Source organism: Prionailurus viverrinus, chromosome B1 (genome assembly GCF_022837055.1).
Source record: "Prionailurus viverrinus isolate Anna chromosome B1, UM_Priviv_1.0, whole genome shotgun sequence".
Lineage (NCBI taxonomy): Eukaryota > Metazoa > Chordata > Mammalia > Carnivora > Felidae > Prionailurus > Prionailurus viverrinus.
In genome coordinates, this window is record NC_062564.1 from 200,991,006 (window position 1) to 201,016,776 (window position 25,771).

General features: G+C 50.8%; 1 protein-coding gene across 2 annotated transcripts in view; it reads left to right on the top strand.

The window, feature by feature from the left end:
- STK32B (serine/threonine kinase 32B) overlaps window positions 1-25,771 on the top strand; it is a 398,879-nt gene that overhangs the window by 351,691 nt on the left and 21,417 nt on the right. For both annotated transcript variants that reach the window (XM_047857552.1, XM_047857553.1), the window contains exons 7-9: window positions 14,472-14,575; window positions 23,068-23,184; window positions 24,560-24,685. In XM_047857552.1, the coding sequence (XP_047713508.1) occupies window positions 14,472-14,575; window positions 23,068-23,184; window positions 24,560-24,685 (347 nt within the window). The remainder of the gene's footprint in view (window positions 1-14,471; window positions 14,576-23,067; window positions 23,185-24,559; window positions 24,686-25,771) is intronic.

Genomic DNA, 25,771 nt, shown 5'->3' on the forward strand with positions numbered 1-25,771 from the left:
TTGAGAGAGAGAGAGAGAGAGAGACAGAGCATGAGCCAGGGAGGGGCAGAGAGAGAGAGGGAGACACAGAACCCGAAGCTGTCAGCACAGAGCCCGACATGGGGCTCGAACTCACAAACTGCGAGATCATGACCTGAGCCAAAGTTGGACGTTTAACCAACTGAGCCACCCAGGCGCCCCTATTCTTATTGATTTTCTGTCTATTTATCATTAAGTGTTGAAATCCCCAAGCGTAATTGTGAATTTGCCTATTTTTCTTTGCATTACAGTTTTGTCTCACATAGTTGGATGCTCCGCAGTAAGGTGTGTACATTTTTAGGATTACTACATCTTCTTGCTAAATTGTTGCGTGTGTCATTACATAACATCTTCTTCCATGTTCTGAAGTCTGGTTTTTTTTTTTTTCAGTTGGCCTTAAATGAACTTTTTTTTTTTTTTAATTTTTTTTTTCAACGTTTTATTTTTATTTTTGGGACAGAGAGACAGAGCATGAACGGGGGAGGGGCAGAGAGAGAAGGAGACACAGAATCGGAAACAGGCTCCAGGCTCTGAGCCATCAGCCCAGAGCCTGACGCGGGGCTCGAACTCACGGACCGCGAGATCGTGACCTGGCTGAAGTCGGACGCTCAACCGACTGCGCCACCCAGGCGCCCCTTAAATGAACTTTTTAATGTTTGTTTATTCGGTTATTTATTTTTAAATGTATTTATTTAAATTCAGGTTAGTTAACATATAGTGTAATAATGGTTTCGGGAGTAGAATTTAGCGATTCCTCACTTCCGTATAACACCCAGTGCTCATCCCACCAAGTGCCCTCCTTAATGCCCATCACCTATTTAGCCCATCGCCCCACCCTCCTCCCTTCCGGCAACCCTCAGGTTGTTCTTTGTATTAAGAGTGTCTTTGTGTGATATTAATATAGCCACTTCAGCTTTCTCTTGTTGATGTTTGCATGGTATTTCCAGTGGGGTGCCAGTAAATGTTTAACAACTAGCTCTCTGGTAAAGAGGAAGAAAGTCACTGATTTGTAGATTTTGCTGATTTTTGTGATGTAAGTCCACCCACCATGACTGACTTCAAGTTATCAGTGTGACATCATCGAACACAGAGTAGGAGAGAGATGATCTGGGATAAGCCTGTTCCAGAACACCCCTGATAATATCTTTTTCCATCCATTCATGTTTAACCTGTATCTTTGTATTTTAAGTACATGTTATGTAGGCAGCCTTTTTTTAATCCAATCTTATAATTTCTGCTTTCCATTGATATTTAGACCATTTACACTTAATGTAATTAGTGAGATGGTTGGATTGAAATCCATCACCTTGCTTTTTCTTTGTTCCATTTGTTCTCTGTTCATTTGCTGCTCTTCTGCTTTATTTTGGATTCGTTCACCATTTTGTATGATCCCACTTTAATTCCCTATTGGTTTACTATTCCTACCTCTTTTTAAAAAATCATAGCTAGAGGTTGTCCTATATTTATAATATACACCATCAATTAATCTGCGTCTACCTTGAAATCATACTGCTTCATGTGTAATGTAAGAATCTTACAGCAGGGGCACCTGGGTGGCTCAGTCAGTTGAGCGTCTGACTTCAGCTCTGGTTCTGATCTCATGGTTCATGAGTTCAAGCCCCACATCAGGCTTGCTGCTGTCAGCGCAGAGCCTGCTTTGGATCCTCTGTCCCCTTCTCTCTCTGCCCCTCCCCCACGTGCACTCTCTCTCTCTCTAAAATAAACATTTAAAGAAATCTCACAGGGGTACCTGGGTGGCTCAGTCAGTTAAACGTCTGACTTCAGCTCAGATCATGATCTTACAGTTTGTGGGTTCAAGCCCCACGTCGGGCTCTGCACGGACAGCTCAGAGCCTGGAGCCTGGTTTGGATTCTGAATCTCCCTCTCTCTCTGCCCCTTCCCCACTCATGTACTCTCTCTCTCTCTCTCTCTCTCTCTCTCTCTCTCTCTGTCTCTCCCTCCCTCCCTCCCTCCCTCAAAAATGAATAAATGTTAAAAATAATGTTTTAAATCTTACAGTAATATACTTCCAGTTCCTCCCACCTATCTTTTGTTTTATTGTGCTGTAGATATATTATTAATTGATTTTATGTTTGCTTCAGACAGTAAATTATATTTTAATGTGGTTAAAAATGAAAAATACTGATTTTACATTTACATTCCTTTTACCCACTTCCGGTATTTTTTGTTTCTTTGTGCAGCCTCAGTTTCTACAGGATATCAAATTCATTCTGCCTGAAAGGCTTGCTTCACCAATTCTTATCGTGAAAGTCTGCTGGTAGTGAATTCCTTCATTTTTTTATTGTTTGCTGCAAAAAGTCTTCATTTGTGTACATTTTAAAAAGAGATCTTAACAGAATTCTGGATTCAATTTTTTTTTCTCTTTCAGTGCTTAAATATGTCACTCTCTCGCTTATGGCAATGTTTCCGACAACAAATTTGCCATATTCCCTATCTTTGCTTTCCTGTGGGTCATATGCCTTTTTTCTTCAGCTGCCTTCAAGATTTTCTCTTTCTCTTTGGCTTTAGATACGATGTGCTTATGCATGTTGTTTCTTTTGTCATGTTGTGTTTATCCTGGTTGGTGTTCTCGGAGCTTCTTAGACGTGTGGTTTGGTGACATAATTCTTTGGACAACTCCTGATTGTTATCTCTGTAAACATTTTTTCTGACCCGTTCTCTCCCTCTCCCTCGCTCTCTCTCTCTGTTTCTGAGATTTCAGTTACATGTATGTTAGACCTTCCATATTTCCCCATAGCAGTTGGATTCTCTGTTATTTCTCCCACTTTTTTTTTCTCTTATTTGCCACTTTGAATAATTTCATTCGACTTACCTTCAAGTTCACCTCTTTTGTCCTTGGCTGTTTCAAGTCTATTGGTGAAGCATGTTGGAAGCATGCTTTATCTCTGGCACTATGTTTTGCTTTGTTTTTATTATTGTTAGAGTTTCCATCTGATTCTTTTATAGGTTCCATCTTTTGGTTGAAATCCCCATTTTTTAATGTGCACTGTTTTTTCCACTAGATGTTTGAGATGTTTGAGATGACAGGAACTGCCCTGTCTGTTAGTTCTCACATCTGGTTCATATCCGAACATGGTTCTGTTGAGTGCTGTGTCTCTTCACACTGGGTTTTTGTTTTTTCTTTCCATCGTGTGTCTTACAGCTTTTGGTGAAAGACTGGACATTTCACGTAGGACAGTGTTTATACCTGGAAATGGATGTGTCTCTCCCACGACTGTGCCTTTAGTGTTGTGTGTATGGAAGAACTGAGTCAGTCTAATCAGGGGTTGAGCTGAGTCAGGGTCGGTATGGTTACTCTCAACACACCTCCTCCTGAGTTAGTGTTCCCTCAGTGTTCCTGTTCTACCTTCCGCTTCAGGCTTTCTCTGTGGGCCTGTGCCTTAGAGAAGGTCTCACTCCTGTTCCTTCTCTTCCTTCTTGTTACTCGATACTTGGTCTGGTTGGGGGCAGCAGGGCACAGGAGACTACATGTTCCCTGTTGTCTTGGCTCAGCCAGTCTTCACTGGGCTCTGTTTCACCCAACATCTTGTCTCGGGGATGGGTCTTTCTCATTGACCCTGCCTCTCTCCCAGCATTGGGAAACCATGAATTGTCTGAGCCCAGGATGATTTTCTGTCCCTTCCCAGAGGTAGAGATTTTATTTTTCTGTTCCTTGCCTCTCACGCTCAGTGAGTATTCACCTGTGCCCTTGTGGTCACAGAATCTTCTGCCCTTCCTGCTTTATAAGGCTTTTGTTCCAAAGGGGCATGGGGAGCTGGACCTCGGAAGAGCTCTGTGCCCTCCGGAAGCAGTTGCTTTCTCTTCCCCAATCCTGCATGAAGGCAAGCTTTCAACAGCCTCCTAGTCTCTTCATGAATACACAGTGAGGTCAGCAGAGAAGAGCCTGTGAGGAGAGGTGAATTCCCCTTGCATCTGGACAGCGGTTCTATTCTCTTACTTAAGCCTGCACACAACCTTCAGCAATTCGGTAATCACTGTAACAGAAGTCTCTCACCCTATGGTAGGTTCGGGGGGAATTTTAAAGAGCATTAATTTTCAGGGCGCCTGGGTGGCTCCGTCGGTTGAGCGTCCAACTTTGGCTCAGGTCATGATCTCAAGGTTCCTGAGTTCAAGCCCTGCATCGGGCTCTGTGCTGACAGCTCAGAGCCGGGAGCCTGCTTTGGATTCTCTCTGTGTGTGTCTCTCTCTCTGCCCCTCTCCTGCTCGCTCGCTCTCTCTCTCTCTCTCTCTCTCTCTCTCTTAAAAATAAATAAAACATTAAAAAAAAATTTTAAGAACATTAATTTTTGTGGATAAACAGAGAATCTTGGAATCCTTTAAGAGACAGACACTGTATAAATGAACTTTTCTTTTTTTAAGTTTATTTATATTTTTGAGAGAGAGAGGAGGAGAGCCAAAGAGAGAGGCAGAGAGAGAGAGAATCCCAAGGAGGCCCCAAGATGTCAGCACAGAGCCCAACGCAGGCTTGAACCTAAAAACCATGGGATCATGACCTGAGCCAAAGTAAAGAGTCAGATGCTTAACCGACTGAGCCATCGAGGTGCCCGTGAACTTTTCTGTCAGCATAACGTGCTGTGAGATCCCCAGTTTCACATACTGACTGTGTAAAATGCCCTGAGTCTAATTCTGTGCTTCCAGTTAGAACACCATTCTCTAGGAAAACTTCCAAAGTCCTTTTTCTTTTTAAGCGACTAGTTTACTCTGACATGTTTAGCATGAAGTCGTTTTCTGGTTCTGGCACGTCATTTATTTTCATATTTCCTTATTAGCCAATCACACTTCCCTTCTCTTCCTCTTCTTGTGTAGACGTACGAAGTCCTAATGGTCAACACCTGAACAGTGTCTCAATGCTTTCATTTCAGTTGCTAATAATGCTGCTGGTGTTTCCAGAAGGAGAGAATTGATCAGACTGACGCCGTAGTTTCGTTTCTTCTCCAAGTGTGTGACACCTGAATTCATCTGGCTAAGCTAGAGAGCCAAAGAAATATAAATGACCCCCAAGGGATCCAGGCAAAAGCCGGGGACGCTGCTTATCTCTGCTTCCCACAGCTTTTCAGCACGCTTTAACGCAAAGAATTAGGAGGGAGCTCTTGAATCATTTGGGGACCAAGTACGACATGGACCTCCGTGAGCTGGGCTTTCACTTACGCGAGCATTTCATTGCTCATGCAATAATGAATTGGTATAATGATAACTGGGTCCCGTCTGTTGAGAACTTGCTGTGTGGCTGTCCCTGTATTAAATGCATCGCTTATGTTAGCTCACCATGGGGTAGGGGCTTTTATTATTCCACGGAATCTGAGACTCATACAGGGGTTGAGTCCTCGCCCAATGACAAACAGCCGGCAATGGTAGCCACTGAGACTGGAAGCTAGGACTCTGACCACTTTCTCTGCTACTCGGATGCACTGAGCATCCACTTCTAGACCAGCTCCGTGCTAATTCCTGAGCATCAGGGGCTGACTTAGTCATATATCCCTGCCCTCCAAGGGCTCACATCCCAGTGAGGAAGGTGGAAATGCATGCCATTAATTAAAATATAGCATGATCAGTGCTGTGGGGAGGTACAGACCAGGGTTTGCCGAGACCCTAGAATAGGAGAGGGTAATAGGGAAGAACAGAGGAACAGCATGGTACTCAATGAACATTCCACAGGGGGAGTCAAATTTGGTCTGGGTCTTGAAGGATAAGTAGGAGCTTGTGAGTATAAAAAATAGAATAAAGATTATGAGACAAGCCACAGAAAATTAAAAATAAAGTATATCCTATTTTTTGCAGTTGGGCCAAATGAGCAGAATCAAGACAGGGCCCCGGGACAAGGTCGGGGCCGGATTTTAGGAATTCTCGTGCTGGGGCGCTTGAACTTTATTCTATAGCAAATAGAAAAACTTGGAGTGATTTTAATTCAGAGATTTGAACTCATGCATAACGACAAGACAACAATAGTAAAATTAGGTGGCATTTATTGGCACTTAATCTGTGCTCAGATGAAACTTCATTCTGTCATCATGATAAGATTATGGAGCAAATACTGTTTCTCCTTGTTGCCGATGAGGGACGCTGAGGCACAAATACGAGGTGACGTAGCCTGTACAAGGCCACTGGACCCATAAGTGTGGGAGCTGAGGTTCATTGGCGGGCCTGAAAAATTTCTACAGTCACACCTTTAACCCCTCTGCTCCGTTGGTTCTACTGACTCAGATGGAGGTGGGATTCGAATGCCAGGCTGGAGTGGGTGAGGGGCCCTGGTGAGTCCCTGTAGAGACAAAACAAGAACAGAGTAGAGAGGAAGTTTCTGGAAGAGAAAGTGACAAGTCTTGAGCCAATCAAATGATCAGAAGCAGAGACTGAAGGAGGCGCAGAGCCCGGGGACTCCGCGGTTCTGACTCGTGCAACTGAGCCGACCGTGGGCTGGAGCTGAGACCCCAGGAGGAGGGCAGTTGGAGAGGAAAGAGCTTGCTCAGGTGGGTTGAGTGTGCAGTGCCCGTGGGACCTCTAGGTGGAGGTGTCCAGGAGGCAGTTGGCTGCACAGATCTGGAACATCCCACCGGCCAGGACCTCCAAGCTGGAGACGGGGTCTTGCCAACGAAGAAAGGACCAGTGGGCAGGACACCTGGGTTCTGGTCCCAGCTGGACTGGAAGTCACTGAACCCCTCCACCTGGCTTCACCTCCTTCATCTAGAAAACGTAGGGGAGGGAGGAAATTACCGCGAAGGTCCCCTCTTGGCAGAAACATGGCAATTGTATGTTCCCAGTCAAGGAGGCAGTTAGGTTTAGGAACAGATCCCGGAAGCCCGTCGGCTTGTGGGCTAGACATTGGCTAGTGTATCACACTCCAGGACAGCAGTCCAAGCCTTCAGCCATACCCACAAAGCTAAACCAGCAGGGTGATAATTATAACTTAGGAGGTTATGGTATTTTTTTTCCATATTTTTAGTCTGCGTGGTTCTCGTGGGGTGACAGGTCCCACCACATGCGTGTTTACATTGCCGGGGAAGGGGAGATGTTAGCGGGAGGTGAGGCTGATCTTTCCGAGCCACTGGGCTGCGTGGCTCCCCAAGCCTGCCCAGCGTGCTTCTTTGTGCGCTCACAAGTGTTCATGGAGTGTGCAACACGCTCTGGGCTTGTGAAAGCTCCTGGGGATGTAACAGGAAAGGAAACAGACGCTGTCAAGGAAGGTGATTCGAGGATTTTAAGTCCTTTTTTTATCAACGTGTAGGTTCACGGTGAACCATTTATTTATTTTTCTTTTGGGTGAAGTTGTAACCCTAATTTCCTCAAACATAGAATCCCAGGATCTTCATAAACGCTCTTGGTTTCAGTCCGGTTGAATTAACAGATTTAATGCAATGACCTTGTAGAGATTTTGGAATATACAACACATAAAGTAGCAGCACCTGGGTGGCTCAGTCGGTTGAGCATCTGACCTTGGCTCAGGTCCCGATCTCATAGTTTGTGGGTTCGAGCCCCACGTCGGGCTCTGTGCTGACAGCTCCGAGCCTGGAGCCTGCTGCAGATTCTGTGTCCCCCCTTCTCTCTCTGCCCCTCTCCCACTCACGCTCTGTCTCTCGCTCTCAAAAAATCAATAAACATTTTTAAAAGTTAAAAAAATTTTTTAAACATATAAAGTATACATTATGCATGTGGATGAATGCATGTGGATTATTTTTATTTTCAGCATATTTCAGCATAAACATGGTGTAATTTGGTGGAAGATGTCTGGATTTTGAGGGAGACCCAGCAAGGTTCTGATCATCGTTCTGGATGACCCCAGAGAAAGGGGGAGGGGACGCTGGGTTCAGATAAGGCTCTGAGTCTCCCGGCTCTGCCCCCAGGCCTGTTACTTAACTACTCCAAACCCCAGCTTCCAGGATGGAAGATCCTAATAGCGCTGCCTCCCAAGGCCCTTCCGAGGATCAAGTGGAGTGTGAAACTATAGTTCATGCCCTGTAAATATTAGCTTTGCTGAGGAGTAAATAATCTATGTGAAAAACCTTGAAGAACTTATAGCACGTGGTCGATGTTCAATAAACGGCCACGTTAGTGTTGCAGCTCTCGGTGTCGTAAGTAAAATCACAACTCATGGAAATAAACGAACAGCTGTACTGTGCCCTGGGCTGGAAGTGGTAGGGATGGTGATCCCGTCCGGGCTTTTCCACTCACCATCTCCACGGCCCTGAAATTACCCCTTTACCCACTCAGTTTCTCCATCTGTGGCTTGGGTGCTTTGGGGCTGGGTGGGGAAAACGTGTGAAGGAACTTTGCACCCTAGAAAGCTCTTTGTGACTGATTTGTGCATCGCGATGGTGGTTAGAGGTGTCGCTTCCAGTGGCTGAAAATAGATTCGGGGTTGGCCCTTTCCCCACCAGGTCATTGCCAGAAGTTTTAATCAAGAAGGACTTGAGGAATTTCATTCATCTCTTAAAAAAAAAAAAGTTTATTTATTTTGAGAGAGAGAGTGAGTGAATGAGAGCAGGAGAGAGGCAGAGAGAGAGAAGGAGACAGAGAATCTCAAGCAGGCTCTGCGCGGTCAACACAGAGCCTGACGCAGGGCTCGAACTCACACACCGGGAGATCGTGACCTGAACTGAAACCAAGAATCAGATGCTTAACCGACTGAGCCGCAGAGGCACCCCCGTTCATCTCTAATCCAATATAGGGGTACTCAGACTTTGGATCCTGGACATCCTTTCTAGGTAAGGTCATAACCAACTCCTCTCACCTGCTTGGTTTGTCATTTGCTGTGTCCGGGAGGCAGGGCTGCCCCTCCACAGGGCTGTCATCACTCACTGTCCTCCAGGGAAACCCCAGTCCTGGCTGTGGCAGCGTTGACCCATCCCATTCCTTCCTGAGCCAGACTCAACAGCAGCTAGCTCAAATTCTGTGCTGTTTGAAGATTAAATAACTTTATCCTTGCCAAATTCTTAAAACAAGGCTTGTTGGGGGTGCCTGGGTGGCTCAGTCGGTTGAGTGTCTGACCTCCGCTCAGGTCATGATCTCGCGGTCTGTGAGTTCGAGCCCCGCGTCGGGCTCTGTGCTGACAGCTCAGAGCCTGGAGCCTGCTTCGGATTCTGTGTCTCCCTCTCCCTCTGCCCCTCCCCCACTCATGCTCTGTCTCTCTCTGTCTCAGACATTAAAAAAATTTTTTTAATAAAAAATAAATAAAACAAGGCTTGTTGGTACAAGCAAATGCTCCGTAAAGATTAGCCGCTTTTATTAGCAATGTTTTGAGAGCTTAGAACAGTGCTTGGCCCGGCGCCTGGGTGGGTCAGTCGGTTAAGTGTCCGATTCTTGATTTCGGCAGCTCAGGTCATGATCTCAGGGTTCATGAGTCCCAGCCCCGTGTCGGGCTCTGCACTGATAGTACAGAGCCTGCGTGGGGTTCTCTGTCTCCCTCTCTGTCTGCCCCTTCCCTGCTCACTCTCTCTCAAAAATTAATAAACATAAAAAAAAAAAAAGAACAGTGCTTGGCACATAGCAAGGTACATAGTTTGCTGTTTGTATTATAATCGTTCCTTTATTTGGTCAGTCAACACACCCTTCCCACGTGTCTTCTTCACACCCGAGATACAGGAATACCAAGGCAAGAGACCGTGACAGGCCCTGCCCTTGGGGAGCTCACAGTCTCCTGAAAAGCAGACAGATAAGCAAAAATGCATGGCGGGTGGGAATGTTGTCAAGGAGAGATGCCTGGTGAAGGTGGGGTGAAGAGGAAAACCAAATCTAATCTGGGGGGGTCCTAAGAAAGAATGATATCAGAGAGGTGTTTTGAGGAGTACAGGACGCACGTAAAGAAGTTTGCAGCGTCTGGTACCTAACAGCTTCCTGGAGGCAGTGTCTCTGGAGCTGCACCCTTTGTGAGAGAGCCTACTGAATGAGGGGAGAGAGCAAGAGACAGACAGACAGACAGACAGATGGGGAGTTCTAGGAACATCGAGCAGTGTGCGGATGAAGGCCAGGGCAGCGTGGGCAACCCCAGGGGCATGGTACAGCTCAGAAAGATCTCCGGGCAGCACTAAGGACCCTGAGTGCCAGACCCCAGAAGTCCGGCTCACCTAACCGCACAGGTTCCCAGCCCTAGTACCTTCTCTCGCTCCACTAAAACTTAAAAAAAGACTCCAGGATCAGGTCAAATTTCCAAGCCACGTTTGCTATTGAGTTGGTCCCCTTCGAGAGCCAGCAAAGCACATGAGCCCATGAAAGGCTCTGAGAAGTCCAGCAGGAAGGAACGTGGTTGAACCTCGTCTTTTCCCGGACACGTTTGACCTCAGCATCCTTCCTCCTCCAAAATGTATTCGCCTCACACGGAGCTGATGGTATTCCCGGGAGCACAGATCATAAAACAGCCGTGAGGTCAGGGAGACCTTTAAGCTGGGTGCAACCGTGGCCTGCGTCTCGGATCAGAAAGCCAACTCCCCCGTCAGAATTGAGAAGGACAGACTGGAGAAGACGACTCTGGAGGCCTGAGGACTGGTGGGGAGGCCGATGCAGGAGATCTGAGCAAGGGCTGTAAGTCCACACAGAGGAGGAAGCGGGTACAGGAGCTGTGCCTGGTGGAGTCACCTGGCTCTGATGGTGGAATTTAACTGTTACAGTGGTGCGTCCCCTGAACCTGGGAGTCAGGATCAGGGTTCTAGACTTAATAGCAGGGCTAGCGAGGGGGTGGCCGAGGCAAACCATTCCTCCCCCTCAAGCCCTGTGGCCAGTTCCAAAAGGGAGGGGACGATGCAAGATGGTTTCCAAGGGACCCTTCGCTTCTGTCATGCTGACACTCTAAGGCCACCAGCCATCTCTACTTCTGAGGCATGGTCCGGCTTTATGGCATCAGGGGTGAAAGAGCCAATGGATGTGCATTATTAAATGCCTACTGTATACTTGGCTGAGCGCCAGGCCCTGGGAGGGAAGGAAGGCGTAAGGGAGCATCAGGACCCGTCCTCACATAACTCCTGGCAGTCACCTTAGTACAGGAGAAAGGACTCTGGAGTCAGAAGACCGAGGGAGGCGAAGCCCAGCTCTGCCACACCAGCTAGATGGCCTGGGGCAAGTCCATGGCCCCTCTTAGTGATCTCCTTGGGCTGTACAACAAAGTACACAAACACAAGAGAAGGTCACTCCCTCGACGTTCTGGAGGCCAAATCGTTACCAAGATGTCAGCAGGGCTGTGCTCCCTCGGGAGACTCTAGGGGAGGACCCTTCCTTGCCTCTTCTGGCCTCCATTGGCTCCAGGGGTTCCTGGGTTTGTGGCCTCTCCAGTCTCTGCGGGCTCCCACGGCCCTCTCTGTGTCTCCAACCCCCTTCTTTTCTCTCCTATAAGGACATCAGTAATTGGGTTTAGCGTGGGCCCTACAATTTATCTTGAGATGATTTTATCTTGAATCCTTAATTATATCTGCAAAGAGGCTGCTTCCAAATAGAGTCCCATTCACAGGTACCAGAGGTTAGCACTTGGATATAGCTTTGGAGGGATAGTATTCAACCCACCACACCCCTTCATGCCTCTACTGTCTCCTCTGAAAATGGAGATCATTGTAGCACCTGCCTCATTGGGTGCCTGGGGCATCATAAGACCCTCGGCCTGGACCCTGGACAGCTGGTTGTTCTTTTTCCCCCATCCACATTTGGGAGGAGTCTCGTACCTGACCTCCAGCTTTACATCTGCCCGATGCTCTCGCTTCGACGCACTGTGATTCCGGGCCACCAACGCGCTCATCTCGGTGGCATGTGGATTATGACAAAAATGTTTTTCATGTTCTGTCGTCAGCCCCAAGTGTGCACGGGAGGCAAGAATGTCACCGTCTCTGGGAGTGCAGTCACGGGCCACAGACATTTGTCACTTGATGGGTCATGACAGCCAGGATGGAATGCTGCTTGTACCCTGAATTCTGAATGGGCTGGGGCTGCTGGACCTGTCAGGGATTTATGGGGAGCACGTCCGTGCACACAGCCATCGCTGCAGTCGTGGGCGCATCCCTGCCTCCTGCACTCACTGAACCCATGGGCTGGGCCAGGAGCTGTCCAGGCCCTGGGAACGCACAGACAGCACGATGTTCCAGAACACTCAGCACAGACAGAAGAGGCCAGGTGCACAGACTGAGATGCAGGGAAGGAAGTCCCTCGAGATCGGAGCCCAGCCTCAGGCTCATGGTCGGATCCAGTGGGTTACAGAGGAGCACAGCTCGGTGCTAGCACCTGCGAAGGAATCAAGTATCTGCTCACAGGATGCCTAACGAACAGGCAAGATCCCCACCTCTGAAGGCAGGTCGATCTACAACGGAAAGAACGAGCAGACACAAAGATGCTAAAAATGTGCAAGTCAGGGTCTGGAGACCAGTAGGTCATGAGAATGAAGTTTAGGGTGGCCCCCAGGCTTCGGGGTGACGGGGTGGACGGCGTTGAGGCTAAGCGTGACAGGGAGAAGAGATTTGAATGCCAACTCTACCAATGCAAGCCATGCCTGAGATTTCCGGAGCGCTCACTCTGGACCAGCCAGGCATCGGGCTGAACCCTTGGCACATACTGTCTTATTTAATCCTCATCACGGCTCGATGCATAAACCGTTCTTATTATCCGCATTTCACCAAACTGAGACAGAGACGCTTAAGTCACTTGCTAAACTCCTTTCCAGCCACACCGACCTGCTTTCGGTTTCCCAGCACACCACATCAGTTCCCTTGTGAGGCTCAAATAACCCAAGGGGACATTTGCTCAGATTCCCAGTCCTGCCTCCCCCCCAATTTAGGCTGAGTGACTTTTTGTGCCTAAAGAAACATCGATACAAACGTTACTTCAAACAGGGATTCTGCCAGTGTATAAGGCACACCTCAGCTTTGCACCTCCCGGCTGTGGGACTTCCTCCACGCCTCCGTCCCTCTCTGAGCCTCATCTGTAAAATGGGCCCCATGCAAACGTGACCCTGGGGGCTCTTGTGAAGAGGGAAGGAGAACCCGTGGGTGAGTGTGCCCTCTAAGATACGAAGCAAGTGGAGAGCATCGCCGGGGCGGCCGTGTGTGGCGGCTGGTTGGGGGCAGGTGTCCAGCAGCCCAAGGGCCCAGATTCCAGCGTCCGTGTCGCCTGCCTCGTCCAGCCCTCCCTGTTCCCATGCTCACTGAAGGCCATTCTGAAAACTGAGTTTCGACCTCTTTAATCACAGCACATTGTGGTTCCAAGGGACAGATTTCGGCTGCTGTGACGACTGTAAAATGGAATTATGTCTGCAAGTTAATTTGCTGGAAAGGATCCACATCTCCCAAAGTTTTTCTGGAAGCCGTGACGAGCAATCACAGCATAGATGCCCTCCTGGCCTCGTTGATTTTGGGGCAAGGCAGTGAGATGACCCCACCACTCGGCACGTTAGGGCGCCTCAGGGCCAAGGGACCCCCCAGCACCACAGCAGTGCCCTGAAGAATAAGAATCAGGGCCCAGCACACTTGGCCATCCAGCCTTCACTTTTCGCTCAGCTGAGGTGAGATTGATTCACAGACCAAAACTCGCCGTTTTAAAGGAGCAATTCTGTCGCATGGAGTACGTTCTCAGCACCACCCAGCCACCACCTCTGTCTAGTTCCAGAACGTCTTCATGTCCCCCAGAGGACACCCATTCAGTGGTCACCCCCCATCTGCCCCTCCCCCAGCCTGGGGCACCCGCGATCTGCCTTCTGTCTCTGGATTTCCCAACTCGGGGAGGTCCTCGTAGATCCCACCTATGCTAAACTGAAACGGTTTCCTGAGATTGGCAGCAGACCCAAAGGGTCCCAAACGTCCCCCGTTGTCGGCATGCCTGACCCGGCGTCAGTGCCAGAAGCAGAGTGACATTTGTCAAGGTGCGGTTTCTTCCTCTTAGCTGAGATCTTACCCCACCCGTGTTCATGCTGCCTGGGATTCCCGCTCTCCCAACCCACCTCCCCCCAGCAGACCGCCTCCACCCCGCACTTGGTGCACCCCATTTGGTTTTTAATTTTTTTTAATGTTTCTTGAAAACTCCTTTTATTTAAAAAAGTTTTTTAACGTTTATTTATTTTTAAGAGACAGAGCATGAGCAGGGGAGGGGCAGAGAGAGAGGGAGACACAGAATCCGAAGCAGGCCCCAGGCTCCGAGCCATCAGCCCAGAGCCCAACGCGGGGCTCGAACTCACGGATCGCGAGATCGTGACCTGAGCTGAAGTCGGACGCTCCACCGACTGGGCCACCCGGGTGCTCCGGAGCACCCCATTTGGGTACCTCCCCGGGGGACACACCTGTGTTTCCGGGCATGCCTGCATCTTGTTCTCGAGCCCGCTTGTGGCTTACAGAGGGCAGGAGCCACGTGGTGCAGTGGACGGAGTCCTGGCTCCACCCTCCGGGAAGCTGGGTTACTGTCCCCATGTCCCCTCTCTGAGGGCTGGTGAGTGTAAACTGTGACGTGCAGTGACATCGTCTTTGTCCTATCTTTGGCAGCCCCGGAAGTGTTCCAGGTGTATGTGGAGGGAGGCCCCGGCTACTCGTACCCCGTCGACTGGTGGTCCCTGGGTATCACGGCCTACGAGCTGCTGCGGGGCTGGGTAAGATGTGTGCCTGCACGGGGAGCACGGGGAGCAGGGGCTCAGGTCCACCCGGACTGGGGTGCTGTCGGCCAGCCGTTCGGCTGGGGAGGCGCGCACGCGTGAGGAGTTAGAGGCCCCGGGTCTCCGTCCTGATCGTCTGTGTGCCCGGGGTCCCTGGGCATTAGAGGGGCCCCGAGCGAGCTCCTGGTCCAGCCGCCTCACTCTGCTGGCGGGAAAAGGACATCCCAGCGGGGAAGATCTTCCGTCAAGGCCAGCAGCTCGAATGCCCCGAGCACCTCGGCATCGTGGTTTCAGACGCTGCCGTCTTTCATCCCACGACACTGCATCCGTGCCTGACCCTCCAGCTCATTTCGAGGCTCTTTCAGTATAAGGCCATGTTCCTTTCCTCTTTATGTGTTTTCCCTGTATCTGCCCTGAGCACAGAGGTAGATGTCCCATAAAATCGGGGCGTTCGGTACGTACTTTTGTTTGTATTTCACTGAATGCGATAGCCAAAGACAAGTAATGGCGACTAATAACTCAGTTTTATTTTGGCGGAAAGAATTATGACGAGCTCATTTTGAGGCGTTTGTTCTCTGCACAAGAATCGTTTGCCAACAATGCCCCTTGACCTTGGTTTCCCTGTGGGTGCAACGGGGTAACAGCCTTCGGTCGGTTTCATGGAGCTGTGGTTACCACAGGGTCTCTCAGCGCTGCCGGAAGGAGACGTGGGATTTGCGTGTCACTCGCCTTGTCCAGCAACAGTGTCCCTGCCCAGAGCCACGATTTTCAGTGCGTCACAGTCATTTGTGTCCACGCACATCCAGGCCAACGGAAGTGCACTCCCTGAAGGCAGGGGGCGCCAGTGTGTGTGTGATACAGGGTGAGGAAGGAAGGAAGGAAGGAAGGAAGGAAGGAAGGGAGGAAGGGAGAGAGGAAGGGAGGGAGGGAGGAAGGAAGGAAGGAAGGATGGATGGATGAGAGCAGTTTGCAAGCTGTCAAAGCCATGGGAATGCAAATATTATTATTTTCCATCCTGTAGTTTAAGCAACTATTGTGTGCTCCCGATCTCAGTGACCTCCTCTGAATGCTTCAAAAACATAATTACTATATGTGATGTGTCTAGAATTTAAAATATATATGTGTGAATATATATGAATTTGTTAGTTTTCTCAGGCACTGAATGAAAAAAATCCATCTTATTCTTGGGTGGTTCCTTGGTCATCTGCCGGTTTCATTGGTGCTGGTTTCATTGAGAGTCCCTAACGCTGTATGACCACAGGACACAGGCATCCTTCAGATGCTATTTGTCTGATATCCTCAGTCACACAGATACCCTGGGCGAGCGGTTGCCCCAGGCATGATTGGGTGTTCACCAGCGGAAAGTCCATTGTCTGTGTTAAATAAAAATCAGTCGGGTACATTTGCAGATCTAATTGGCTTTATCGGTTTCTAAGTGACGACATTTTGGGCCCGTGGGTTTTTTTTGTTGTTTTTCTTTTTGTTTTCATTTTTGTTTAACATCTGTCATTCCTCACGGGTCAGAACAGTCAAAGATGAGGACTTGACAAAAAGGCCCAAGGATAGAGTGGCTCTTGCTGGTTCCAAAATAAATTGTGTCACTTTTAATTCGACTGAGTTTTCTACTCAGAGATTCAAATGCCATGTTCAGGAAAAGAAGGACAGGCACACAGTGGGATTGGAGCCTTCGGCACGGGGACAGAGTGGTTGGTTCAGTGAAAGGACACCTATTATGTGCTCGTGTAAACCTTTCTCACAGATGTCTTGGTCTGGCTTCACCTTGGACAGGTTTCTGCAAATACTTGGCTGTCTTTCTTTTTTTTCTTTTTTCTTTTTCTTTCTTTCTTTCTTTCTTTCTTTCTTTCTTTCTTTCTTTCTTTCTTTAATATGAAATTTATTGTCAAATTGGTTTCCATACAACACCCAGTGCTCATCCCAAAAGGTGCCCTCCTCAATACCCATCACCCACCCTCCCCTCCCTCATCACCCCACCCCCCATCAACCCTCAGTTTGTTCTCAGTTTTTAAGAGTCTCTTATGCTTTGGCTCTCTTCCACTCTAACCTCTTTTTTTTTTTCTTCCCCTCCCCCATGGGTTTCTGTTAAGTTTCTCAGGATCCACATAAGAGTGAAACCATATGGTATCTGTCTTTCTCTGTATGGCTTATTTCACTTAGCATCCCACTCTCCAGTTCCATCCACGTTGCTACAAAGGGCCATATTTCATTCTTTCTCATTGCCACGTAATACTCCATTGTGTATATAAACCACAATTTCTTTATCCATCATCAGTTGATGGACATTTAGGCTCTTTCATAATTTGGCTATTGTTGAGAGTGCTGCTATAAACATTGGGGTACAAGTGCCCCTATGCATCAGTACTCCTGTATCCCTTGGGTAAATTCCTAGCAGTGGTATTGCTGGGTCATAGGGTAGGTCTATTTTTAATTTTTTGAGGAACCTCCACACTGTTTTCCAGAGTGGCTGCACCAGTTTGCATTCCCACCAACAGTGCAAGAAGGTTCCCATTTCTCCACATCCTCTCCAGCATCTATGGTCTCCTGAATTGTTCATTTTGGCCACTCTGACTGGCGTGAGGTGATATCTGAGTGTGGTTTTGATTTGTATTTCCCTGATGAGGAGCCACGTTGAGCATCTTTTCATGTGCCTGTTGGCCATCCGGATGTCTTCTTTAGAGAAGTGTCTGTTCATGGTTTCTGCCCACTTCTTCACTGGGTTATTTGTTTTTCGGGTGTGGAGTTTGGTGAGTTCTTTATAGATTTTGGATACTAGCCCTTTGTCCGATATGTCATTTGCAAATATCTTTTCCAATTCCATTGGTTGCCTTTTAGTTTTGTTGGTTGTTTCCTTTGCTGTGCAGAAGCTTTTTATCTTCATAAGGTCCCAGTAGTTCATTTTTGCTTTTAATTCCCTTGCCTTTGGGGATGTGTCAAGTAAGAAATTGCTACGGCTGAGGTCAGAGAGGTCTTTTCCTGCTTTCTCCTCTAGGGTTTTGATGGTTTCCTGTCTCACATTCAGGTCCTTTATCCCTTTTGAGTTTATTTTTGTGAATGGTGTGAGAAAGTGGTCTAGTTTCAATCTTCTGCATGTTGCTGTCCAGTTCTCCCAGCACCATTTGTTAAAGAGGCTGTCTTTTTTCCATTGGATATTCTTTTCTGCTTTGTCAAAGATGAGTTGGCCATACATTTGTGGGTCTAGTTCTGGGGTTTCTATTCTATTCCATTGGTCTATGTGTCTGTTTTCGTGCCAATACCATGCTGTCTTGATGATTACAGCTTTGTTCGGCTCTCTGTTTTTCATACGAAAACAATCACATTTAGTAAAAAAAGCTATCCCAGAAAACACTCCTAAGTTTACCTCTGGGGTGTGTAAACATAGGGGTTGTCCTTCCTTCTCAAATTCCAACACTGTGTCAGTGTCAGTGACACTGTCATTTTGCACCTGTTTGTTCCTTGATGGCCTCCAAAGCCAGGGAGTTTTTCACCTCCAAAAGATGGAAGTCATGATGGGAACTTTCCAGTGTGTGCTCTCCGTCCGATCTTAGAGCTGGAAAGGATGAGATATGTGGGTGGGAAATGGATAAGACCAATACAGCCTGCTGGCTAGGGACCCAGAAATACTCTAGACCCAACCTGGGAAACAGCTGTCTCTCCCCCAGTGGTCTGTAGGGAGAGCCCAGGAATCGAGTGTCCTTAATCGAGTGCCATTCTCTGCATAAATGCAGAGCATCCGGGAGCCTGGTTGGATCTTGCAGCCTGGACCAGGATCATAAGGAGGCTCTCTCAGCCTGATCCCAGTCCTCACCCTGCAGGCACGCTAAGTGAAAGAGAGACCAAGAAAGTGTCACCCTCTTAGAGCACAGGCACCTTGGTCACCCCAGACGGTGACCACACCCTCTGATTAGAACAGGGGGAGGAGAGGTGTGAGAAGGAGGTTTCCTGCCCACAGACTCAGAGAAGGGACTGGGGATCTCAGCATGGCCGATGTCCCCAGGCATCCCTGACAGGTGATTACCACCTACGGGCTGATTCCCCTCTGCATCCAGGGAGCTCATAGAACCCGTTTCATTTTTTGACAGCTTGCAAGGCTAGAAAGTGTTTCCTCTCACCCACCTGAAAGCCGCTTTGTCCTAGCAGACAAAGAGGATCCTGGAGGAATTCCCAGGGTCACACCCTGGCCCTGCCAGGTGCCTCGTCTGTGATCTTAACCAAAGCCAATAAACAGATCAGGTGCTCAGAATCCTCATGTCTCAACTGGGAAAGAAGAAATTAATAATATCTACCCAACAGGGTTGCTTTGAGAATTAAGTCATTTCGATGATGCAAATTACCCTGCATGTGCCTGATGAATGTCAGCAACTGTCTGCTTCTTGCTGCGATTCCTGCCCCGGGCGGGGGCGGGGGGGGGGGCGTTGCCAGCAGCAGGCCTGCGTCCTCTCTGACTCAGCCCCTTTACAGCTGGAGATGGGGCACGGGGAGTGGAGGCTGGGTCCTGCCTGGTTGGTGAGCCCCGGTGGGAAAGCCCAGGGGCCTGGTGAGCAGAGGTCCGAGTCCCTTCCCCACTGTAGGCGCCTCGGTGCTCTGATTCCGGCTTGGTCACTTCGCTCCTCTGAGTCCCAGCTTCCTCCTTCATCAAATGGGGATTATGAGGCCGACCCACGGGGTCACGGCGGGGATGACGTGAGAAAACGTGGGCAGAGCACACGCAGCGTCTGGCACCCAGGAAGCTTGCTGATTATCAAATAAATATGCTCCTGAGACAGGTCGATGAAGATAAAGTGCTGAGGACTTGCTCAGAGGAGCGTGGGAGAGTGTATGAGGGAGCAGACGCTTAAGGCGGGTCACATAGGAGCCGCTGGAGGGAACAGTGTGAGTATAGATGGGGAAGGGCCGCTGACTGACCAGCAGTGAGGACGGTCAGAGGACGGCCCGTAAAAGACCCCGAGAACAGCCAGAGGCACTGGGCTTCACCCTGTAGGCATCATGGTGCTGTCTGTGGCCGCGTCAGCACAACGGTTGAGCGAGGGTGTCCTTCGGAATCACACGTTGCTGGGCTCACCTCCCGGCTTCGCCGCGCAGTCTCTGAACGATCGGCGGTGAGCCCGCTTCTCATCTATCGGATGAGGGGACAGGGTTCCTCGACTTCGGCACTGTGGACGCTGGGGGGCCAGGAGTGCTTTGTGGTGGGGGCCGTCCTGGGCAGTGCAGGATGTTCAGGAGCACCCCGGGCCTCCACCTACCAGAGGCCGGCAGAAATCGCCCCTCTGCCTCACGACAACCCAAAATATCTCCAAACATCAGCCAATTTAAATCGCTCCTGTTTGCGAACCACTGCCGTGTGGTAGCCAGAACCGAACGAGGCCCCGCGTGCACTGCATGGCACGGAGCGGGGCTCTCGATGTGGACAAACGGTGAGCCCCCAAACCCCACCCGTGGTGCCATCCCAACCACCTCCCTGACCTTGTCTTTGACCCCAGTCAGCACTTCTCCCTGCGGCCGGGTAGAGAGAGAAGGTTGGGGGTGCAGACAGGGGATGAATAAAGAGGGAGGGTGTGTGGAGCTCCCCTAGAGGGTGGGGCGCAGAACTAAAGAACTTGGGGTACGCGGGACGGGCAGGCTCGACCGCAAAACCGGGGAATTATTGGCACGTGAACCTGAAGGAAGGAGGGAGGTGGTCCTGGGGTTGAACGCTGACGTCTTGTCCCTTGGTAAAGCAGAGAGAGCACTGTGCCAGGAGTCAGGACCTCCAGGTTTTACGTCTCCATTAAGGGAGGGGAAGGAGCGGGGGTTTCGCGTGGTTTTCAGGCCGCGTTTCCTGGACCTCTGGCACCCAGCACAGGTAGTTCAACAGTTCTGAGGAGGGGGACTTGATGTCTCTGGCTTTGGACGTTGCATAGCCCGAGGACCTGTTCTTTGCTTTCATCTGTTCCGCGTTTGAGATCTGGAGGGAAGAGGTGTGGGGGACACACACACACACACACACACACACACACACACACATTGGATTGGACGGTCCCCAAAGCCCAGCTCAGCTCTGGCTATCCAAATAACAAGTCTGCAACAATTCTGTTCCCCCCCCTTCCACTTCTCAGTCAATTGGGGTTTTCTGTAAACCGGGGGTTCTGGAATGGAGACACACATGCGCTCCATAACGAGTCTGTCCGGTGTCCCGCTGCGAAAATCACTTTCGCCAGTGGTTCACATGATTGCTTTACCTTAGAAATGCCACTTGCTTTCCTGAGTCAACACATCCTAAGGCCGGTGCGTGCGAACTAAGCTTCCATAGAATTCTTTACCCCAAGCAGATGGAATATTGATCTGAGTATTTGTCGATACCCTTGTAGAGGGAGCTGGGTTTCTGTACAGCCGTCCGAGCGGACGAAGGCTGAACCGAAAGCCGCTGAGCGTATTCCGCGCACGATGTTCCGCGCTTGGCTGGGAACGTATTGAACTGCTGTGTTGGCCTCGTGGCTTGTCGGGGTTGCCATTATTATTGGTCTGGCTCCCTCCAGAAGTGGAGAGAAGGACAGAGCTAGAGAGTGACCGGCTTGGAGGTCGGGTGGCGAGGCAGATGGATCACTCTTGTCGCTGGCTGGCTCTCCGGTTGGGCACTCGGCAAGGTGAGCTCTGGTGGCATCGAGCAAAGAGCGACAAAGGAGATCCTGCGTCTCTGTGGGACGCGGCAAGGTCCCCGTGCGTCTCGCAGCCTCGGTGTCCCGACTCCTAAGATGCGGAGGTGGGAGGGCTCCATCGCCTGAGGTCCTCCGGCCTCCAGCAGCTGGTTTTCCAGGTGCGGCTGGGACAGGGTGGGAGGCATGGTTTTCTCCAAAGGCAAAAAGATGGGAAGAAGCGATCCTGAACCGCCCAGAAACCGACATCTCCGCTCTCAGTTAATGCTCATTCCTGAGACTTCTAATCATGGTAGCCGTTATGGGGGCAAAGGCAGAGGCAGGCAGCAGCCTCGGGAGGAAATTCTGAAACGTCCATGACTGGAACTATCCTCCACTTCCCATTAAATTGGAAGACAGTGTTTGAAGACATACGGTAAATAATGTTAGCACATCTAGGTAGCCGGCCTTTCTATGCAGCCCCAGGTTTTGCTTTTGATCTACATGTCACAGGGCAAAAGGGAGAGTTCCCAGCTTGATTGGCAGATGAAAGAGGAGGCAGCCAGTCCGGAGAAGGTGCCCTTCTGGGTGGACACATCGCAAGTCACAGGCACGCTCCCGTGGGCAGGCGTGTTCCCCAGGGGAGCCCCGTTTGGTGAAGATAAAGACGTTCCAGGGAACGGTCATGCACCCAGGGCTCAGGACCCCCTCACCTTCTTGGCTGGCGGCTCCTAGTGGCAGCAGCCCCGTGGGAATTCAAGTTCCACGGGATGGGAGCCCACACCCTGTGAGCCCAGTACGGGCTCTGACCCACAGCCGGTCTCTAGTCAGTGTTTGTGGACGGACAGGCTCATCGTGCCCGTCACTGGGCTCTGAGGTCTGCTGGACGGCCGGGGCCCACCTTCAAGGACCCCACCCCTACAGGAATCCCACAGCAGTCAGGTTCACGGGGACGGCGATGAACTCCTTGCTCTCGGTTTCTCTAGTTGTTACACCACCCGTGCTCCGAAGTGACTGCCGATGCCAGCCCTGAGCCTTTGACCGTATGCAAACCTCAGAGCATCTTGGCCCATGAAGCTGGGGAGAGGGTAAAGAAGGGGAGGGAATTGAGAGGGGGTCGAGGCAGAGGGAGTGAGCTGATGTTCAGACACTGTCCCAGCCATGTCCCCAGGGTCCCACTCAAGAAAGACTAACCAAGTTCCAGGTCTTGAGAGGTTCTTAGAAGCAACAAACTGCCCAGGGCAATGTTTGGAAAACAAGTCAGGAGGTTTAATGCTCTGCTGAGCTGGCCAGTCGGAGAACAGAGTTTTATGCCTCCTCACTGTCGGGGTGGTGCGGGGGGAGGGTGGTAGATAGAAGCCCTACCTCCCCACATCCATCCACCCCACCAGACCCAGACCTGGGTGATTCCAGCCCGCTCACTCCCAGCTGGTTCAGCCAGCGCAGGGAAAGGTGGAGGTGAGGCCCACCGGCAGGCAGGGATTTCGACTGGAGGTGAAGCTGGGAGTCCAGTGGGTGATGAGAGCCACCCCACCCCCAAGCCTGGAGTCGGGACTCGGGAGTTAGGCTGTTGGATGCGGATCCTGCCTTTGCCACTTAGTGGCTATGTGACCTCGCCAAGTCATTTAACCTCCTGTGGCCATAACAGAGCACCTACTTGCCGGGTTCGGGCACTACCCTACAGGTCTAATCCCTGTTGGCATGTGGGTCTGGGCCACCTGCTCTGCCGTGAAAGAGGAACACCCACTGTTCCGTAAAGGGAAAGAATAAACCACCCCCTTGTAAATATACAGGTTTAACCACATGGGCGGCGTCTTCCGGTTGGCCCCCTCTCTGATTCCCTCTCTGGTCCTTTGGTTGCAGAGACCGTATGAAATCCACTCGGCCACGCCCATTGATGAGATCCTCAACATGTTCAAGGTGGAGCGTGTCCACTACTCCTCCACGTGGTGCAAAGGCATGGTCGCCCTGCTGAAGAAGGTAAGGGGACAGCCCCCAGCCTGCCAGTCCTGGGGGCTAAAGTCATTTAGTGCAGAAGCAGGCATCCCACCAAATTCTGGAAGGAGAGAGGGAACAGAATGCCAATGGTGGAGTTGATCAAGTCAGTAGAGCGCTAATGCCACATCGTGAGCGCAGGCACCCATCCGGTGGGTCGGAGAACCGCTATCCTGAATGGGGATCTCCCATGCGGCACTGGAGTGGAGTATCCGTTTAAAGTTTATGTATTTATTTGGGGTTTTTAAAAATTTGTTTTAAATATTTATTTTTGAGAGAGTGTGTGTGAATGGGAGAGGGGCAGAGAGAGAGGGAGACACAGAATCTGAAGCAGGCTCCAGACTCCGAGCTGTCAGCACAGAGCCCGATGCGGGGCTCCAACCCACAAACCGCAAGATCGTGACCTGAGCTGAAGTCGGACGCTCAATTGACTGAGGCACCCAGGCACCCCTATTTATTTATTTTGAAAAGAGAGAGAGAAAGAGAAAGAAAGAGAGACAGAGGGAGCACAAGCAGGGAAAAGACAGAGAGATAGGGAGAGAGAGACAGAGAGAGAGAATCCCAAACAGGCCCCGTGCTGTAAGTGCAGAGCCCGACTTGGGGCTCGATCTCAGCAACCGTGAGATCACGACTTGAGCAAAAATCAACAGATTAATTGCTTACCGACTGAGCCACCCAGGCGCCCCTAGAGGCTCTGTTTAAATCTGCACCCATGGTTTGGGGCAGCCCCGAGGAGGAGGCTGCCATGACCAGCAGAGAGGACCCTGCCAGGTGCCCTCACACTGGTGTGACCGCAGCCCACCGGCTGGGCACAGCTGGGACATTTCTGCAGCGTCAGGGGGCGGGGCGGGGCAGGCGGCAAGCCGGCAGTGGAGTTCCGACTTCCAGCTCCCACCTGTGGGTCCTCGAGGACAGCGCGGTGGTTGAGATCCAGTCCCTGCCAAAGAGCCCCTTGCTGGGTGACCGTGAGGAAGCAGCCTGACCTCTCGGTTCCTCCCCATCACTCAAAGAGGTGAGTGTAGGTGACGCTCCCGGCAAGAGCAACCCAGAGCACAGTGTTGATGGCACACGAAAAGCAGAAGCACCTTCAGGGCGCCTGGGGGCCCAGTCGGACACGACTTCTGCTCAGGCCATGATCTCAGAGTCAAGAGATCGAGCCTCAAGTTGGGCTCCGCACTGAGTGTGGAGCCTGCTTAAGATTCTCTCTCTCTCTCTCTCTCTCTGTTTCTGTCTCAAAAAAGAAAAAAAAGCAGAGGCACCTTCATTTTCCCAGGATTCCTACCTTCAGAGTCCCCGCTAACCTCAGCGGGGCGCACACCTCAAGCAAACATGTTTAAGCACTTCTGCCTTCTGCCCGCAGCTCCTGACCAAGGACCCCGAGAGCCGTCTGTCCAGCCTTGGTGACGTCCAGAGCGCGCCCTACTTGGCCGACATGAACTGGGATGCGGTGTTCGAGAAGGCGCTGACACCCGGCTTTGTGCCCAGTGTGAGTGAGGGTCTCATCCCGTGCCGCGCCGTCCCTCTGCAGGGTCCCCTGCCCTGCTCTGAAGGAACACCCAGAAGCTGGTCCGGGAGGCCTCTGCCGGCCGTGGCCACAGGAGTGCCGGAACGTTCCCATTGCAGTGAGACTGAGTGTGGATTTGGACCTCATCTGCCAGGTTTCTCTCCTTGCAGAAGGTCTTTGTGGGCACGGAGTGTTCTTTGTTTTATGGAGTCACACCCACCGTGTGTGGCCATTCATCCGGCCACCCACCGCCCCACCAGCCTGTACCCGCTGAGCGCCTACGGACGCAGGCCGTGTGTGTGGCTCGAGGAGGTGACTGGAAAGAAAACACTCTTGGTGCCTGTTGTCAGGGGGCTTGCAGATGAGAGCAGGGCTCCTCAACTGTGCTGTTGGGGGCATTAGGGCCAGATGATTCTTTGGGGGGGGGGGTGGGGACCGTCCTGTGCATCCCTGGACTCCATCCACAGATACCGGTAGCATTCCTCAGCTGTGACACCAAAAACATCCCCAGACGTTGCGGGGCATCCCCTGGGGACAGCTGCCCCCCACCCCCTTGACAGCCAGCAGGCTAAGGGTTTGTGCAAAGAAAAAGCCAATAAACCTACAAAGGCACATTTAGTGACCCAGAGCTGGGTCCTGGAGGGACAGTGCGGGGTCTTGGCCGGGAGCACAGGCTGGAGACTTGGGTTCACTACCGCGTCTGTGACCTCAGGTGTGCTCGGGAGTGGGGTGCTTCACCCAAAATGAAGAGACGAGAGGGATCCATCCCACGCTTGGGCGGAGTAAATGCCAAGAGGCCTCCAAAGGCTCGGAGCAGCGAGCCCTCGGTCCACACCGCCCTCGGAACCGCTATTTTATTAACAGATCCGCCGGGATTCTGGTCTCGGCTCCCTCGGTTGGCTCCCTCAGAATGTTCGCTCTGGATGTGCCAGAGAAATGCGCTAGCATCCTTGGGGGTCCCCTTCCGCCATGCTCAGGCCAGGTGGATGAAACCCAGGGATCTTGATGTGGTCCTTTATACGGAGCACAGATTGCCTCAAACAGCCTCCCTGTTGCCACGTGAGCCGT